The sequence below is a fragment of the Triplophysa dalaica genome, chromosome 22, assembly GCF_015846415.1.
Source record: "Triplophysa dalaica isolate WHDGS20190420 chromosome 22, ASM1584641v1, whole genome shotgun sequence".
Taxonomy (NCBI): domain Eukaryota; kingdom Metazoa; phylum Chordata; class Actinopteri; order Cypriniformes; family Nemacheilidae; genus Triplophysa; species Triplophysa dalaica.
Window position 1 is genome coordinate 6,694,018 of NC_079563.1, and position 19,011 is coordinate 6,713,028.

At 39.1% G+C, this 19,011-nt stretch overlaps 1 protein-coding gene across 1 annotated transcript in view; it reads left to right on the plus strand.

The window, feature by feature from the left end:
- Window positions 1–15,508, plus strand: part of cwc27 (CWC27 spliceosome associated cyclophilin) — a 35,030-nt gene extending 19,522 nt beyond the window's left edge. Inside the window, exons 12-14 of the mRNA XM_056737506.1 lie at window positions 5,539–5,648; window positions 6,894–7,006; window positions 13,887–15,508. Of these exons, the coding sequence (XP_056593484.1) occupies window positions 5,539–5,648; window positions 6,894–7,006; window positions 13,887–14,049 (386 nt within the window). The 3' untranslated portion in view covers window positions 14,050–15,508. The remainder of the gene's footprint in view (window positions 1–5,538; window positions 5,649–6,893; window positions 7,007–13,886) is intronic.
- Window positions 15,509–19,011: the final 3,503 nt, after the last annotated feature.

Consider the following 19,011-nt stretch of genomic DNA (forward strand, 5'->3'; position numbering starts at 1 on the left):
ATTTGAGGTGTAACAAGGGATGGGCACGAGTGCTAGAGTACTTGAACGCGACAGCAACGATTGATCATGAAAACGATGATCGTTTGGGTCTAAAAATACATTTTTATAAAATGGTCTTCTTTTGGTTATGCTGGCATTTCAGGTAATACCCTGAGATTGGATGCGTTGTGAGAGTTTGCGGTTAACATTTAGTGTATTCAGGCGCCATTTTTTGTCTTTTTCTGTACCTAGAGGTTAATAAACATAAGAATTGTGTATGGCATAAAAGGTAACGCACTACTACAACACGGATATTGTGTTATGTGCGCAAAAATGGGAAACTTCCAGTTCGATCGCCCCAAAGTCAATGGGCTCTTTAATGGGTTTTTTGGTTGAATGCTTATAAAAAGCTGTGTGGTTAACAAAAGCTCTAAATATTTTCACATTTTAGTCTATGACATAAAACAACTGTTATTACCCTCTCATGGTTTTTAAAGCTTTATCGTGTCGTAAAAACGGTGGTTGCTAACAAGTTGCTAAAAGTGACTACATCCTTTGGCGTGTACATTAGAAGTCATCACGCATATAAATCTCACAAATAATGCAACATGGACACAAATCTCTAAAAAGTGGATCAGTATTCATTAACCATGTAATTACTTACCAGAAAACACGTTATTAATACTGCTGGGCAACGATTAAAACTTTGAATCGCATGATTATTCTGTGATTCGCATGATGAGAACCCATAAGGATGACTTTTGCTCGCGCAATATAGCATTTCTGCGCATTAAATTTGTAAACGCTCTAAAAATATGTATTAATATTTCAAAAACTGGTCGCACCATCATGAAAAAATACGTAAAATAGCTTTAACGGTCTAAAATAGCTTTAACAATAACAGTCTATAGCTTTGAATAACCTTTGTTCTATCAACTCTGCTCTCTTGAAGAGATTTAAAATAAAATGACCCATGGTTTGTCTGCATGTTTCAGAGACAGTGAGCAACGGACTTTCGAAATAAAATCATAATACTTAAAAAAATGTCGTTAATGCACGATAAAACGCGTTAATATCACGTTAACTTGCCAAACCCCGGTTTTTAATAAAGTTTGAAAGTTGTGTGAGGTTTGGGAGGGGCATAGTGTAGTCTGTTTATAGCCTCAAAGCTTTAATCTTCTGGCCATTTGTATTTAGGCTTCAAAAATAGCAAATGTGGTGTTCATTTGTAAAGGTTATCTTCGAAGACAAAGTGTGTGAACTTAATATACCTTTGTTTATACCAGAGCTTATTTTCTGCGATCTTCCAAAAGTCTATAGACAAAATGCATAGAATTTTTGGTCGATAGAATCCGTGAGGCGCTAACATCCAGGCTTCTACAAAACTGCGTCATCCCAGCATCAGTGATTTCAGTGTAGTACTGGAATCAGTTGTCAACCAGAGCACTATTACAGGTAGGCTTGGGTGTGGTTGCTTGATGCACATCCAAGTATAGTGTCTGCAGTGAATTGTGACTCAAGAATTCAACTAAATCTCAAGTTCTTCAGTTCTTGACTGCAGAAGATGCCAGAATTAAATAATGGGTCACAGTCAACTTTGAGGGCCATTGAAACTGTTCATTCTTGACCAGCAATCTATCTCCCAAAACGATGAGATGTTTGCTGTCCAAATTCACCCTCTGTTGCGGCATACTTGATTTGTAGTTTCTTTTGGCTGGAGTGGCAGGAGAGGGGTGGAATGTTGTTAGAATAGCCATCAAACTCAAAGACAGTACTTAGAAACACCAGCTGGTGTAGATGGAGTGTGCTGCTCTTGTAGGCCCTAAGGGTGTCATCATTCAGCAGCCTGCAAGTTGCGGACTGCAGCTGGGCCCGAGCGGGAGCGTCAGGCAAGCTTAGTGGAAGGTATCACTTTTTGCTCACATAAATCAATATGGAAAGGCTTTCTACCAGTACCGACCTTTCAGATAGGCTATTTCAATGGCTGCTCTGAATCTGTGGCATTCATTGCTTGAATACCTTTATAAATGAGTAATTGCATGCTTCCAGAAGCTAATGACAGCCATTCTGTTCAAATAACCTGTTTGGTCCAAGCTTTAGTTAGTCAATTAAGTTCCACTCTACCTGAACATTACATCTCGGGTAAGTCCAGCCCATTCTATACAGAAATTTTTACAGCATTTTTAAGGATTTTCGAAGATGACAGAGTTCAGATTTTTCTATCAGGCAGATAAATGGCATTCAACTCCATTCTTGAGAAACAGATGTTTTTGGAGGCTATGTCAGGTTCTTACTCTTGTAGGTGTATTGCAAGTGTTTGTGAAATGGCATTTGCCTGTTTTACTTTCTTAACCCTTTCGGCCTTGACTTTTGAATTCCTATTGGACCCCCTGGCATGGGTTTTTATTGTATGACGGAAGTGGGAACAGCAGCAGAGATGCAGACCCTGTCCACATTAAAACGTTTTTATTTGAAATGCATCTTTTCTCTCCGTTTTGCCCTTCTGTCTACACTGAAGAAGGTTCCACACTGTCGATGGAGTCAGTGTGGTGCAAACTTCCAGGCTGGCCTACAAAAATCCGCCATCCAGGCACCAGTCTATAACATTGTGCTACTGGAATCAGTACTCCACCAGACCTCTGTTGCAGGTAGACTTGGGTGTGGTTGCAGGTAGGCTTGGGCGTGGTTGCTTGATGCACATCAAAGTTTATTTTCTGCTGGAAATTGTGACTCAAGAACTCAACTAAGTCTCAAGTTCTTCAGTTCTAGACTGCAGAAGATCCCAGAATTAAATAATGGGTCACAGTCAACTTTGAGGGCCATTGAAACTGTCCCTTCTTGACCAACATTTCTGGTAAAAATATGACACCGGCATGAGAATATAGTCATGTTTATTTGTATGCTGATTATAGAGTGTCTTCACAACGTGTCATCAATCCGGAAGTCGGCCATATTGGAGGTATTGAACATAAACAATTTGAACTACATACAGTAACAACTACGAAAATAATGAATTATACAGCAAGTGATGTTACAGTTTATTGCCATAGCGTTTCTCGGGTGTAATCGACTTACATTTAAGAGCTTTACGGTTTAATAAAAAAAAAAACGATTTCCATTCGGTTCAATAGCATTGTTTTCGTTCAGTGCCTCCAACATGGTCGAATTCCGGATTGATGATGCATGAAAACCCTCTATACAACTTTTTTACTTCAATCTGTATGCCCAAATGCCTCCAGCTTTTCTCAGGAACGCCACATCACCGACAAGGTCTTCTTTTCCTGAAACAACAGCGAACTCATTGTCCTTTAGCACCACCTGGCTTACTGTAGTGATTTTAAAACCTGTGAAAACAAATCATTTCCCGTTTGATTTTGCCTTGGTTCGTCGGACATTAGTTTCACTTTATCGTATCTCCCGCAATGTGGAACAGCCTCTACGATTATTTTTTGTCAATGAAAACTGAGCTTTTTGAAAACGTACTCCAAAGTGGATACATTTGAAATGGCGTTGTTCGCGTTGTAGTGTGGACGATGAAAACAGAGAGCTTTAAAAACGATGACATATTTTTTAGCATGTGACGCAGTTATTTTATCTCCAGTTTGATTGCGTTAAAATCTGTTCGTGCATACTTTAAATTTCATTTTAGATGGGATTTTTAAATAGTCGCAGTTATTGTTCGGCAACGGACAACAGACGTTTTTTGTACGTTTTGGTGTGCATGGGCGGGACTTGGAAAACACTTGGAAACGCTAGTGTGGATTAATTTTTTTTGTAAATAAAAACTGAATGAACACGGTTTCATTTGTATAATTTAGTATCATTTGCTTTTGTGTCAGTAGAGATTAGGTTTAGGGGTGGGGCTTCAGTATGTGTTTTTTCTTCAAATCATAAATTTTGGTACGATTCATATCATCGAATTAGCCACCTCGTAAAATAGTTACGAATTCCACGTATTCATGAGGTGAAAACCGTGCAGTGATTTCACTATAAAGTTTACAGCATATGGGGAGGGGGGGTAATTGTAGACCATTTATTGGTCCCCAAGCTTCTATTAAACGTTCCATTGGTACCAAATGGAACACTAAACTAAAAAAATTTGATGACTTCAATGTAAAATAGATCAAGGGTTTTGGGTGTATGGTGAAGCCGTGCTTGTCAGGTCAAGTACAATCAGTCACATTTAGTTTAAATCTGTAAAGCAAAATCTAACCATATAAATTATTACACTAACATAAAACGGGACGGCTGATAAAGTGACGACTAGTTTTATTTTTGTGCGCACTGTTCCTTTAAATTGCTTCTTGCACTGGACAGCGGCGTAGCTGTACTGCAGTTCGCATTCATTCTTCAACACGATTTGTCAAGTAAATCAAAATATAATCCCTCAAACTGCAAACAAAGAGTAAACTAACGCAGCAGTATTTACTCCTGCATTACGTGGATGCATTCTGCTCACACAGACTACTGAAAGAATGCGAACATTCTTGTACTTTGTTGTAACACATGTTTAATTCAGTCCTATCAAAGCTGTATCTTTCACAATCTGGACAGTGGCCACCATAAACACGCTTTCAGCTCGAATGGGCAGCCCTGTTTTTTCTACGGTTTCTACACAGTCAGTGTGTCTTAATAGTCTTTGGCTCATTACGTTCTTTCTGTCTTTCTAGTTTTCTCTTAGCTCATGCCACAGACTAAACATTTTCAAACATAGCCAGCTTCAGTCAGTGGCTTTCAGACTAACACGCGTCTCTCTTTCTCTCTCAGTTGCCGAATAACAAATTTCCAGCCTCTCTTCAATGCGGTTTTCAGTGCGCCATAAATAAGGAGAATAAACAAATGTTCCATTTGCGAGGGGGAAAAAGATTTTTCGTTACATGACAGTGCTAACGTGAAATAAATCACCGGTGTTGGAGGCTCGGTGTGATGTAGTTTGTTCCTCTTGAGCTTGTAGTGCGAAGCATTCGGTCATAGTTGCCATGAGGGCAGGTGAAGTCCAAAAAAGCGTTGTGTCCGCTGGGTAAACGGTGACATCAGTGCCAGACCGTCTGAGCTGGGGAATTCGCAGTGGCACATTAATGATTGTAGACACCAGGGTCAACAGCTCAGCCTTGATGCTATTGACTTTTCCAGGTCTTGCAATTGTAGCATGGGATTAAGAGAATATACTTTATTTATAGACACTGTTCATGTTGGTGGGTGTAATATGGGTCATTTATGTAGTTTTTGAAGTATGTAGATCATATGCATCTCTTTGTAGCAAAGAAAGTCATCAAGAATTTTGCAAAAGATTGCCTTTCCTGTCGATGGTGGTTTTAGGACTTAAAGTTGCCATTTTCAATTTTATGGCCCTCAGGAGTCGCCATCTTTACTGACGTTTATAGCTTTATAAACTTTATGTATTTCATATTTATGTCCATGTGATATTAATAACTTTTGCTCCTGTATTCTTTTGCCTTTAAAACTTTTTATTTTAGCCACACTCTTTAAGAATAATAGACAGATTTATGGAGAAAGCCAATCGCTCTCATTTAAGCATGATTCGTTTTTCTCTTACAGGTGACAGTAAACCATCCAGTGAGGCAATGGTTGAGTACCTGGAGAGCAGGAAGAAGTATGAAGACTTAAAGAAGCAGAAAAGGAAGAAGGGGTCTGGTCGAGAGGCTCAGGTGAGACATCATTTAAAAACGTCTCTTAACATTTATATTTGGAAGGTGCATATAACTTGCGTTGTATTAAAATGATTAGGGCTGTTGAACGATTAATCGCGATTAATCGCATCCAGAATAAAAACATTTGTTTACATATGATATGTACGTGTGCTGTGGATAATTATAAACACACACATACATGTGTGAAATATTGTATATATTTCTATTTATACCATGGTTTGTTTGAATACTTGATTCTGATTGGCTGGAAGGTGTGCATTAAAACCGTTTAATGCACAGATAGTTCCAGTTGGTTTGATCAATGTTTCAAATTAACTGACAAAAATAACTGTCAGTTCCACCTGTATGATCAAACATCAATTATGGCTGTAACTTAGCAAATGACCATGATATAAGCGGGATAAACCACGGCTAGCCTTTCATTAGAAGGATTTTAATGCACTTCGCAGAGGCAAACAGGTTGGCTTACTTGTTTATAATTTAACTTGCATAAAAACATTTAACTTGAGAAAAAATCTTAAATATATACAAGTATGTTAATGTCTTAATAAATACAAATTTAATATGCACAGTACAAAGACATACAAGAACATAAGACAAACTTTTATTCTGGATGTGATTGATCACGATTTATCGTTTGCCTGGGCTTCGAACCCATAATCTTGGCATTACTTGCGCCATTTCTCTTTTGTTTGAGCTCTAGGAATTGCTATAGTTATAAAGTTATTGTTATATACCCATTCGGTTTTTTAATACATTATTGGTTATATAAAAACTAATTTGTTTGAATTAAAGGAAAAACATTTTTAGGCTCTTCTTTTTTTTAACCTAGCAATCATTTATTTTTGAGCCAGATGCAGATTTGATTCTGGTCTCAATTACATTTCCCTCTTCCGAATCCTCCTTTTCCACCAAACGCCCTAAAATAAAGAGTCTTAGTTAAAATCAAATGATATGAAATGTCATATGAAAACATAAAGATCAAACTTCACTAAATGATAAACGTGGCCGAACGAATAAATGATAGTGACATTATTGCAATATCCATTGAATTGTTTTTTTATTTTGTTTTTAAATAAATGAATCGCAGTTATTATGGAAACAGGTATATTGTGATACCCCTAGAGATGGAGGTTTGATCTACAAAAAAAGCGAGTCTCTGTTAAAACCTAATAATTTAGAAGGTCCATTTGAAAACTGAAAGATGATAATAACGTATCGTCTCTCTCTTCGCTCTTAAAGACACTCGCCCTTTTGGAAAGCTTCAAATCCAAGCTGACAACTGCGATCTCGGACACTTCTGAAGTTCCGGAGGAAAACGTTGAGGAACTAGGCGACGATGATGATAAAGGCTGGTAAGTGGGATGACCCCGTCTGTTTTCTTCATTCCCGTGGAGGTTTAAGCACTAATGGTCTTGCAGTTGTCTGTGATCAAATGGATTCTCAATAACTCGCACATCATTGATTGTCCCAGCGCACGGCTACCGTTTCACATTAAGTTAGCCTAGCTATTTATTTGAACTAACATAGCGAAACATTCATACTCTCTCCATACACAGCTGCCGGCTCGAGTGTGCCTGAACCACCTTGCTCTCCAGCCAAGTAATGCGTTTGGCTCGGGATCGCACTGACACCATTAGAACAGTATGCGGTGTTTGTTTTTGCAGCGCTGCAATAGCCACTTGTGGAGAAGTAGTTTTCTCAGCTGACTTAACTGAGTAAATAACTGCTCGAGCAGACGGTGGGCCCAGATGGAACGCGTCACACCCACCGTACGCCAGACGGCCCGACAAGGCCGTGGCACTCAAAGTGGCCCCAGCAGGGCGTTTCAACCTGCAGTCAGACGCGTGCTGTCTTTTTAACAGACGGTCGTTAGGAATGCCAGCAGGAACCAGCGTTTTGGGTTTTAGACTTTGTTGTCTTAGAGATTGCTGTGCCAAAAAGACCAACGTATAGTAGGTTTAAGATGCTGGTGTCCTAAGTCTAGCCAGAAAGACCTCCTTGAAAAACATATTTTTAGTTGACTGGGTTGTTTAATTTATGCATTGGAAGTCGTGCTGGTATAGAGTATTGTATGTCTTGAGCATTAGCGTCTGTCTTACAGAGGATATTCTTGTGTTTTGCATATTATAGGATAATAAAGCCAAAAATTCAAAGTATAGTTTGACCTAAAAATGAAAATTCTGTCATTATTTATTAACTGTTATGTAGTACAAACCTGTTGTATAGGAGTCTTTCTTCTGTAAAACAAAAAAGAGGATATTTTGAGAAATGTCTAGGTGGTTTTTTTGTCCATACAATGGTAGTCAATGGGGAGGATATTGTTCTTTGGTTACCAGTCTTTTTCGAAACATCTCTTATGTTCTCCAGAAAAAAAAAGGCTTACAGGTTTGAAATGACATGAGGGTGAGTAAATGACGACACCAGTTTTATTTTGAGGTAAACTGTCCTTGTAAATTACTGCATTGGTAAGACGGTGCCTAACACCAGATCGCCTGCACTACTCTCTGCAAGCCAATATCACGTCTGTTCGGGTTTATTTTTGCACTTCCTTAAATATGAAGACTAAACACCGTTCCACTTCTTTGGCATTCTCTAGAATCAGTCCAAGCATCAGCTTTGATAAAATCAGACCGTCCCAGTGCCATTTGCTATAGTACCAACAGTATTCCCTCTCAAGTTTTAACTGCACTCAATCACGGCACCGTAGGGCCTCGATGGAAGGGTTTCCATGCGAGTAGCACCGAGCGTGTTATTGACAGCGCTGTCCTTTGGCCAGGATAACATTTATGATCCTGCAAAATGAATCGGACTCAAGGGAGCATCAATCTTGATGCCGCATGCAAGGAGCGCGGTTACGGCTCCGATTGTGCGGTAAAGCACACAAATAGAATATCAATTAGAAATGCTTCGGTCTGATTCTGTTTTCGCCATAATCTCCCTAGCACATGTGATGAAGACGAATGTGTTTGTAAGTACGGCCTCTGAGGTGCCAGTAGATCCTTACAACCAGATTTTGCTCATCCACATTTATAGCTTTCAGTACGAGCGATATGTTTTCTCTTTAGTGAACTCTAATGACAATTGATCATTACTCAAGGGCACGTCACACGGCACTTTTTCAGAGGATTACGGGAAGCAGGCTGGTAAATCATTCGGCTTGGTCTCGGTTAAAACGTATGGCTTCATCGGTTTGTACGGCTTGTTTTTTTAAGGCTACGTATGCATGAACCTTACAGTTCATTGAGAATCCAGGGTAGTTTTCCACTGGAAGCGTTTGAAGCGTCTGTGGGTTGGATGCGGCGGGTCTTCGGCGAACTGTACGCCGCAGTCGTTTTTCCTAGCGCGAGCGCATTTGTAGGAAGACCGTTAATCACAATCAAACCTAAAGAATGTGGTTGAGCGCATGCCTCTGTGGAGCGTAATGGCTTTACGCTTGATTAATTGTCGGTCTTAATGGTGTGCGAGACCGTGGTGGTGACACGCTTGAGGATAAAGCGAGGATCTGTCAGGTCGTCGTCCTCCCTCTTCGCACAGGAAAATGGATTTGTGTGCTTTCTCTAAAGATGACTTAAATGATCCAACTACTAACACATGAGATCAAAACAGGGATGCCGTCTAAGAACCGGTTCCTACTTGTGTCCTGTCAGTTACTTCATCCTCGTGATAGACTGTCAGTACTGTCTCGGCCTCCCTGACATCTCTGGAGGTGGCCCACTAGCTGAGATCCCAAATCTCGGCGGAGGAACGAGAGGCCCCCCGTTTTAGAAAAACAGCAGTGGGAAGTCTGCGGCGCTTTCTGAAGGTCTGGTGCGCCCCGTGAACGGAACACGGGTTACAACAGGTCAGACACTGGAAGTCAAGTCTGGGCCAGATTGTAAACTATTCCATCTGTGTCTGCATCTACAAAAAGCCCTTTCGCCCAAGCGCCCGGGCCTCACTCCTTCCTCCTCTCTTTCACAAAAACGAAAGAAAAATAAATTCAGGAAGAGGCTTCCGAGGGCCTCCGCATCACAGCCGAGCTGGAGCGAAAGCCCGTCCCTGATAAGAGCCCCAATCACACGGGTTTTTTTGGAGCGAGCCATAATTCTGGTCGAGGAGTCGGACGGGCTGTCATCACAGAGACTGCTAGACAAATTATCAGAGCCGGCTGCCTCGCGCGGCGGGAGTCCTCCGAGTCTGCCAGAGTATAACCATGACATTCTAGATGAGCTGTCACATCTCCTACGGACTTCAAATGGACACGAGCATGCATGCACACACTTAAAAACGCGCTTGTGTACACGCGCCGGCCCGCTTTATACGTCTCTTCGGACTGATCCAGGGGTTCTGTGAAGGCTCAAAAATAGCAGCATGGTGGATTACTTACCAAAGCGAGACTTTAGAGAGCCTCATAATTTTTAAGTGGAGACTGCTTCAGTGCTCGGTTCCTCTACGCATTTGTCTTGACTCAGACAACCGGTTCAATATCAAAATCTTCCTCCGGTTACTTTCTGACACACTTCTGTGAAAGCACCAAAAGTCGCACCCGATTGAATGACAGCCAGGAGTCGTCGAATTATTGAAACGTGCCGTCACATCTTGTTCATCCAAACCAGCCGTGGATTTGGAGGCAAATGCGTTTGGTGTGAGACCAGCGCTAAGCGTTTGGATGTTTTTCCAGAATTTCTGACCTGCGCTAGAATAGCTCAAACAGGTGTGGAATGTCAGTGTCTTTCGCATCTTTTTTGTTCAGATGAGACCCCAGAGAGACATCTGGCCATGTCCATGATGTATAACAATGACCCGTTTCACCCCAGCTGAAGTTTTTCCGTGGTCAAGTTCATGTCTTCATTCTGACAGTTGCCCTGCTGATCTTCTCTGTGGGAAATGTAAGTTAGCAGGGCAGAGGCGAGATGTGAACACATTGGAAGCAAGTTTGACCTCAGGAATCTCAGCCGAACTTTAACTTTTCTAGACTCGCAATACCAATCTTTAAAGCCGTAGTCCATCATTTAAAAAAAAAAAACAGTTATTAGCTCTTTTCCTGCCATAAGCCGTGTTTCCATCATCCTGTTTTATATTTGAAGTTTCGCATCTGAAATGAGGGATGGAAACGACCAATTTCAAAATAAAAAACGTTAATTTGCAAGAAGGTTGTTTCGCTCGTTTTGGGTGAGTTTTCTTTTTTGCCAAAAGGGTTAAGAATAATGGGAGATGGAAATGCATTTGCCAAATAAATTCCTGCTAAAAGTCATATAACTGCACCGCGAGACGCCGTAACCTGACTAACCAAAGTAGTGATCTTGTTACACAGCATCTGAAATGTTGTTACGGTCATTCTTAAATGCTTGTGCAAAGTTGTCAAAGTATTTCTGTAATTGCATCCCAGGACTCTCCCAAACGTTTCCCAAACAGCAGACATCCACAAAGCACCACATTTATTGTTTCGTCTGCTTGCACAAGTAATTGTCATACATTAATTTTTTTATAATATTATATAATTATTATATTTAGTGGCTTCTCTTACTTTTCTATTTAAGGTTAGTGGCAGTTTATTACTTGACTAGTTGGATTGAAATAGTACTTATTCGCAAATGTTTTATGTGATATTCTACTTTTACACGCTAACTTCGCAACTTTGGATCCCGGCTACTAACGAGATTTTTCTTCCCGGATTTCTTTTCATTTTCTAATAAGCAGTGCAATATCACTTACAAATAGAAATTCTTCACTTTGATTTCATAGTGACTTTAAAGTCTTCGTGAACTGGAAGTTGCAATCATTTTACCTCTGTATTTTTACGCATTTCCAAGTGGTCTTTCGCTACGATTGATTGGATGTATATAAACAGCCATTGCATTTTGAAATGGAACTGGCAGCAGACTGACATTTGGAGGGGAGGAGTTAATGGATGCTCAGCCCAAGCCATCTAACATTTGTCATTTAAGATGGATAGTCACTACAGGAAGGAAGTGCTTTTGCCATCACAGTTCAGTATCTTGCATGTCTTTTATTGAATCAATTATCTCGATTTCTTTAGGCATCACTTCGTTTTATGGTGCTTTTTTGGGCCTGCATGTAACATTCACTTTGGACTTATTTCGTTTACATGAATAGCTCACCTAGACTACTCCGAGGATGAATTTGACACCTATACTCACCACAGTGTTATCTACAACACGTTCTCCTCTTTAACAAAGTGCTTGCATTTTTTTTTTTCTAGATGCGTATTAAAGCTCTGTGTTCAGAGAGCTGTTGCCTTACACCGTGTCCACACCGGATGCGACCGGTGCGCCCCGTCCAGTGTGGAAAACATTTAAAATTCTTATGGGTTCTAATGCGCTTTGTCGTGTCATGTCGTGTCAGTCGCGTCCGGTGTAGACACAGTGTTAAACTGTCTGATGAAACAGTGCTGAGGTTTAGTAGTCTTTTGGAGCTTGGTGTAGATGTTTTAGCCAGCGCTGAGCTCTTCCTTCTGTTGGTACTCACTATTCCTCAGTGGAATGTTTCTTCTGGCTGATGGTTTCCTCTCCAGCCAAGCACGTGGAAAGAAAAAGTAATACTGAAGAAATGAAAACTAGATGTGTTTATCTGTAGTATCTGCGCTGTAGTGGAAATTTCTATTGTGAAAGAAGCTGAAGATCAACTGATGTTTACTCTGCAAATTCCAATCCGATCAACCTTGGGGAATTGCCATGTACAGTCTAAAGAATTCATGACAACATTTGCCTATTGAAACGGTTTTTTTTTTATATTTGATTATCACAATATCTATTAAAAGATTTTCTTTTCAAGAATTTTTGTTTTTTGGCAAATGAGTCATGCACAAAAAATGAGTGTAGGGAATCAGAGAGAGAGTTTGTAACTATTATGGCTCTTAACTCTTTCCCCGCCATTGACGAGTTTTCTCGTCATTTAAAAAAAACGTTCCCCGCCAAAGACGAGTTATTACTGCAATCGGTGTTTGTACTGCTGTACAGGAGGTGGCGCTGTTACACACCTTTGGAAAAAGTACAGAATCCCTGAACTATGAACATATATATTGTATCTGTTTTAAATGATTGTTCTAAATCTAATCTGATGTTAATTATCTCATCGGTTTAATCAAAGTGATGCTTTTTTGAAGAAACCTACCCACATCTAAGGGGTGATTAAAAAAAGAACAATTGAAGATGGATGAATACGGTTTCTTTTGTTTGAAAGCAGAGATTACAGAAAATGTATGTTGAGCCATCAAAATTTAGTGAAAATGTTAAAAACAGCTGGTGCTGGCTAGCAATTTTTTTAAATGGCTGGCGGGGAAAGAGTAAAGGCAAGCTTTAAACAGATGCTGATTGTTCCCGAAATATCAATATGTGTACGGTAAACTCAATATTGATCACCATGGTTTTATATCACGGTGAATTGGGCTGCGCGATAAATTGTGAGTAACACTAAATATTTTAATACATTGACCTGTCTAAAGCAATTTTGATATTGGAAAGCCTGCGATTCTGTTTCATGTTGGTACGCTGTTATCGCTGTGAAGAACTTTTGTAGCACCTCATTTTTTATTAAAAAAAAAATTCTTAGAACCATTTCTTTTGTAAGAACTATTGTCTCCACAGATAACTTTTGGTGAAACAAAAAAGGTCTGCAGATATTTAAGGTTCTTTATGGAACCATACAGATGGAAATTTATGAGCAATATTTCATTAGCAGATGTTGTTGAAGATCTTGTTTTGTTTTTGTTAGTCTGTTTACCTTACGACATGTGTCTGAAAAACCAGACATGGTGACTTATATGTCGGCATGGACTTAAAATAATAAATGTTTACATACGGTAATGATATCTTGCTCCCAAATGACACATCACATAAAGGAGTAGTTCACCCCAAAACTATCATTTGCTTAAAATATGATTTAGCAGCCCTCGTGTTGTTCCAAACCCGTACCATTGATGTGTCTGAGGAACAGACTGAAATTCAAGCCATATTTGCAGCAGATCTCATTGTCAAAAGCACGTTGAGCCAGATTAGGTTAGATTGGATGCTTTAAAGAAGTATTTTTGTCAGAATATTTTGTCAGAGCTATTTCTTTTAAATTAGTTTAATTTGACCATTTGTGGACTTCGTGGTCAGGATGAGCATCTGCTCTTACCCGTTCCACTGGGAAGTTTCCAAACTTGCAAGTCCGATTTTCATGATTTAGTGGCCAGTGACTTGCTTTACTCTGTTCTTTTGAACTAAGCTCTGCTTCCCTTTTTTGATTTAGGATGGCCCATGTTCTCCACTTTGATGAACAAACCAGAAAGGTGAAAGATGCCAACATGCAGGACGAAGACACGTTCGAGATCTATGATCCACGCAACCCCGTCAACAAGAGGAGACGAGAGGAGAGCAAGAAACTCATGAAAGAAAAGAAGGCCAGGAGATGAAGCCAGCACGCTGACTAGCGTGGTCCGTCTGTCTGAAATGACTCCTGCTGATAGCAGAAAGCATTTCTACACGTGAAGAGAACTGGGTGTTGTTCTGTGTGCACAGACTGTCCTGGTTGGTTTTATTTCTGTCTGCTAATATTTGTAAAGATATTCTTTTTAGTCTACAAGGGAAAGGTAGCAGACTCTTATTATGTATTTTCTGTTGTACGAAACAATGTGAAAGTGAAAATTAAAGAGTGAAAAATGTCCATTATATGGTGAAAATAAAAGTGATTTTTACTAATATCTCATATAAAACTGGTTCCACTATACAGTCTGAATCAAGCAAGCGAGTCCCACCTGTCCATTAAATAATCAGAGTAATGCAAGACACACTCGTCCATGCTGAAATAAACCAGAGCTCATCAAGAAAAATTCCACTGTAAGCCATCACCAAAATCAATCATCTTGTTATATTTAGTAACTATCCCACAATGTAAATGGTGACGTGATGTTTTGAAACAGCAGACCAGACTTTTTTTGAAACCGCCTCCCTGAATAAGTCAAAGCACTGGTGGCTACTGGCTTTGGTGCATCTCACCTGCTTTAAATTTGCGGCGGCTTTGGCCGCATGGCTCTTATGGTGTAACATTAACTCTGTTCCATGTGCAAATTTAAGCGTGATCCCAGAGGAGCAGTAAAAGGTTGCACGCCGGCCAAACCGTGCTGCTGGTCGAGCATACTCGTGGTAGATCGTTTAGACTGAACCGCAGTCGGCCGACATCACCGGTAGTGCAGCTAAACTTGGTTGTTTTCTTAGAAATGTCAAACTGAAGCAAAAACGATAGGAAGTCTTTACTATTTTGCTTCCATTTTAAATCCGATGTTTCTTTTCAGGTAGAGGATTGTGTATGACTGATGAATAGGGATGTTTTAAAAGATGTTTTTGAATTTAAGCCCATGTTCTATCAGCTGTGACTATGATGTTCATTATAGATATACACACATAGATGCCTCATTAGCAGCTGTTTCTATGGCTGAGTATACTTAAATTGGCCGCCATATTGGAACAGTCAAAGCCGATCCGTAAATACTTGAGCAAGTTGACTGTGAATCTCCAACCGTAGCTGCAACACTTGTGTAAATATTAAAAGTTTTGTGCTGTTGTTTAGAACCACACATGCTTAATTCACACAATACAACAACACAAAGGTTTTGGTGCACATGGTACACGTATGTGATATCGCTTATTTCTCCCTAAACTCTTTGTAAGGCGCTTTGGATAAAAGCGTCTGGTAAATGACTAAATGTTATGTAAATGCTGGAAAATCAAGTAATCAATTTCAAAATGTTTGTTTTTATGTACGTGTCTGTGTCGTGTATATTTTATACAGTTTAAATATATATAAATACACAGAACATACATTTAAATATTTAAGAAAAATTAGTAATAATATAAAGCTGCTAAAAAAATGTATAGACCATTTCATCGACTGTTATTTTGGTTTTACAATTTACTGTGTTTAGTTAAAATGATCTTTCTGAGCTGATTCTGTGAATTTCTAACAATATTTTTACCAAATTTCAAATGCAAATATTGTTTCTTTGCATTTATTTGCAGAACATGAAAGCTGAGAAACAGGTGAAAATAACAGAAAAGTTGCTCATAGTAGCTTATAGCTAATATTTAAAAAGTAGCTTATATTTAACTGTTAAGCAGTACAAGAATAATATTTGTACATCTATTTAAGAAAATATAAATCGCTATTAGATGACCAGGATGGGTTTTGATTTTATTGAAATACAACAGTCGCTGGACTGGAATGGCCACAATATACATCTAGAAATGCTGATTTGAAGTTCAAATTTGAAATGGTCACTTAATGTTTTCTCCAGCTATATATTTATGATTCTACATAAAATATATTCTACATATATTTATCTTACATAAATTTTATTTAAATCAAAATGTATATCAATTTATATAGATAGTTGTTAAATTTACACATGTAAATGATTGCATTTAAACATACACACCAGACAACATCTATTATATAAACAAACATTCATGTTGGATTCGATTATTGCAATAAATCACAATTAATTGCGATTAATCATTTTGACAGAGGTAAAAGTAACACTAAAACTTTTTTTTGGTAGGGGGGGCTTTTTACTCTTGGACAGTGGAGGCAGACAGGAACATGAGGGTAAGAGGCAGGGTGTGTTGGGGTGACTTTCTGCTGTGGATTTTAAGGTTGAAGATGACAAGACAATGTCAATCTCGAACAGCGACGAAAAAAAAACACTTAACATTCTTACGTGTCTCCAGCCGAGATACCGAATCCCCATCATTACTGCTGGTCACATGACCGCGGCTGATTAAATGGAGCAGTAATGCAATTATCTGACTCACTATCTCTCTCTGTCCTTGTGAATGAGCTCTAAAAATATCTTTGTTTAATCTTCTGTCCCCAGTACAAGAACAAGGTGAAATCCTCACCGCCTCTTGTTTCCACTTTGCCGGACCTCTCCGCTGTGGGAAAATCACTTGTAAGACAAAACTAAGATGTTTGGTTTGAAACTTTAACTTCAAGGTTCGTCTCTCATTGGCTTTTAGGGTCATTCTCTCACCGGTCACACAGTACATCACTGTTCCCTTTCATGTCTTTATATCAGATGTGTATGCTAGTTTTTGTATCCTCAAAGGGATACTTCACCCAATTTCTAATGGTGCTCATCTGCACCCTCGCTTGACTGTTTGTGTAAATATTGAACTCTAGATGTCTCCACTAGGCCATCTTTCCCATGAGCACTAAAGGACAAACAGTCCCTTACAGGTCCACCTGTGTTGTGTTCTGCGTGTTTTTAAGATCTGCTCTCAAACATTTTGTTTGCCATTGACTTCCATTGGTCACTGAAAGTGACTTTATTTGGTGTAATGCGCGTGTACTTTTTCAGCCGTGTTATCAGGTGGAGATGCGATCTACCCAAATGTTGCCAAAGTTGCGAGGGACACGTCGCTTAAAGGTTGTATTCTTGTGCTTGGATTGAAAGCTGGTGACAGATGTGGATCCTTTACTGAGATCAGGTTTCGCTCAATGTCTCATTACACCATTTGTATGATAATGACTGGCATGATTTAGCTGGAGGAAGTAAAAAATGAAATGAAATACTATGTAAACCATTTCTTAAAAATGGGTTTGTACAGGTAGATTTGAGTGTCGTATTTTGTTCACACAGAGAATTACATGAATGATGTTTTCAGGTTTTCCTCAGGGATTTTAAACAATTCTTCTAGTAGATTTAGCTGAAGCTACAGGACTATGTGCTGCAAATCACATGAGATTTAGTGAATGGGTGTAATAATATATAGTGACATCATATATTACAATGCAGAAACATTACAGTATGTGTTGTAGCGTAGCAATAGCATTTTTTTACAATACGGTCTCTGTATAATTCTATTGGTTGCCAACACGTGACATGTTTTTTTACTTTATTGCTTGAATGGATAGTTCACCCAAAAATGAAAATTCTGTCATTATTAACTCATGTCAACTTTCCGCTGAACACAGAAAGATATTTGGAAGAATGTTTGTAACCAAACAGTTCTGGGGCACCATTGACTACCATAGTAAAAAGGAACCTACAAAAAACTACAATGGTGGTCAGTGGCGCCCCAGAACTGTGATGTCCGAATTTTCATTTGTTGGGTCCCATGTCCCTTTAAGGTTAGGCTTTCCTATTTCATTTCCGAGTATTGTTTTAACATTTTATCTAATTTTTCAATGACAGACCTATTCAAGTTTTATTTACATACAAAATATTGAATTAAACCTTGAATGTTGTACGTTTTAAAACAAGTGCAATAAACAGGGTTTTGAAAATTGTTCATGTTTACATAAATCTACTATTTGAGTTTCATCTTTTGAACTTTGTTCAAAATATTGTGATACTAATGTATCATGAACCCAGTATTGTGTATTGTTTTGAACACTAACGATTTGGGGAAAACGTTTGTTTTTTCAGCAAGTTTGAATGTTTTTGAGAAAAGGAGCTTCGTTTTGACCTGAAAATAGGATGTTGAGGGAATTGTGTGAGAAGTTATGGATTTGTGTTTAGAGTTTCGAGAAAAGGAGCCATAATTTCAAGACATGTGTTTAAGGAATCGTGCCATGATAGATTGACACATCCTCGTATCATTTTCTGTAAGAAGACAATTAATATCTTTTGAATCTTTTGAACATTTAGTTACGCTCAGGTGATGTTTCTCTCAAGGCTCTTTATGAAACTGCCTGCTGTTTTGGTGGCTCTTCAGTGCTCGCGGGCAGATTAGCCTGAGAGGTATGTAACCTGCATGGCCTGTGTGCACTGGACCAAGCCTCAGGTCAAAGGATTAAGGCTGACGGTCAGGAAACAACTTGCTGCTTATCTGCTATTGGCTGTCAAGGAAACACACCTTCATTTGTACATTGCCAACTTCTGTCCACACATTTTTGTTCATGTTCGCTCAGGCTCTTCTAGGCCTTATGTCGCGCTTCTTGTCTTTCTATTGGGGTCCGGCCCCATTGTTGTCTTTGAGGAAGGATGTCACGCCTTTGTTCTTCTCTGATACTGGGATTTAACTCTCTTTTGATCGTTTGTTTTATAAATGAATACACTAGGTAGTTAATACATTTTTATGCATGCTTCCTTAAAAAGACGTTTTCATTTGCCATTATAACTTGATTATTTGTTGGCTTAAAAAGTCATTTATTTTAATATTGTGTTATGAATATTTGGATTCCATAACAGCTTTCAATGGCCAAGGGCCGGCCAACAGGCAAGTGTGACTGACTTGTAAATCAACCAATCACAGCTAGCTTTGGCAAGCGTCACGTTCATAGCCATTCAATTTTAAAGCAAGTACCCCTACAATAACAGACCGGCATGTAATTACACAGTGTAAATTCTCTTTAAAGTGGTCATATGGTGTGGATA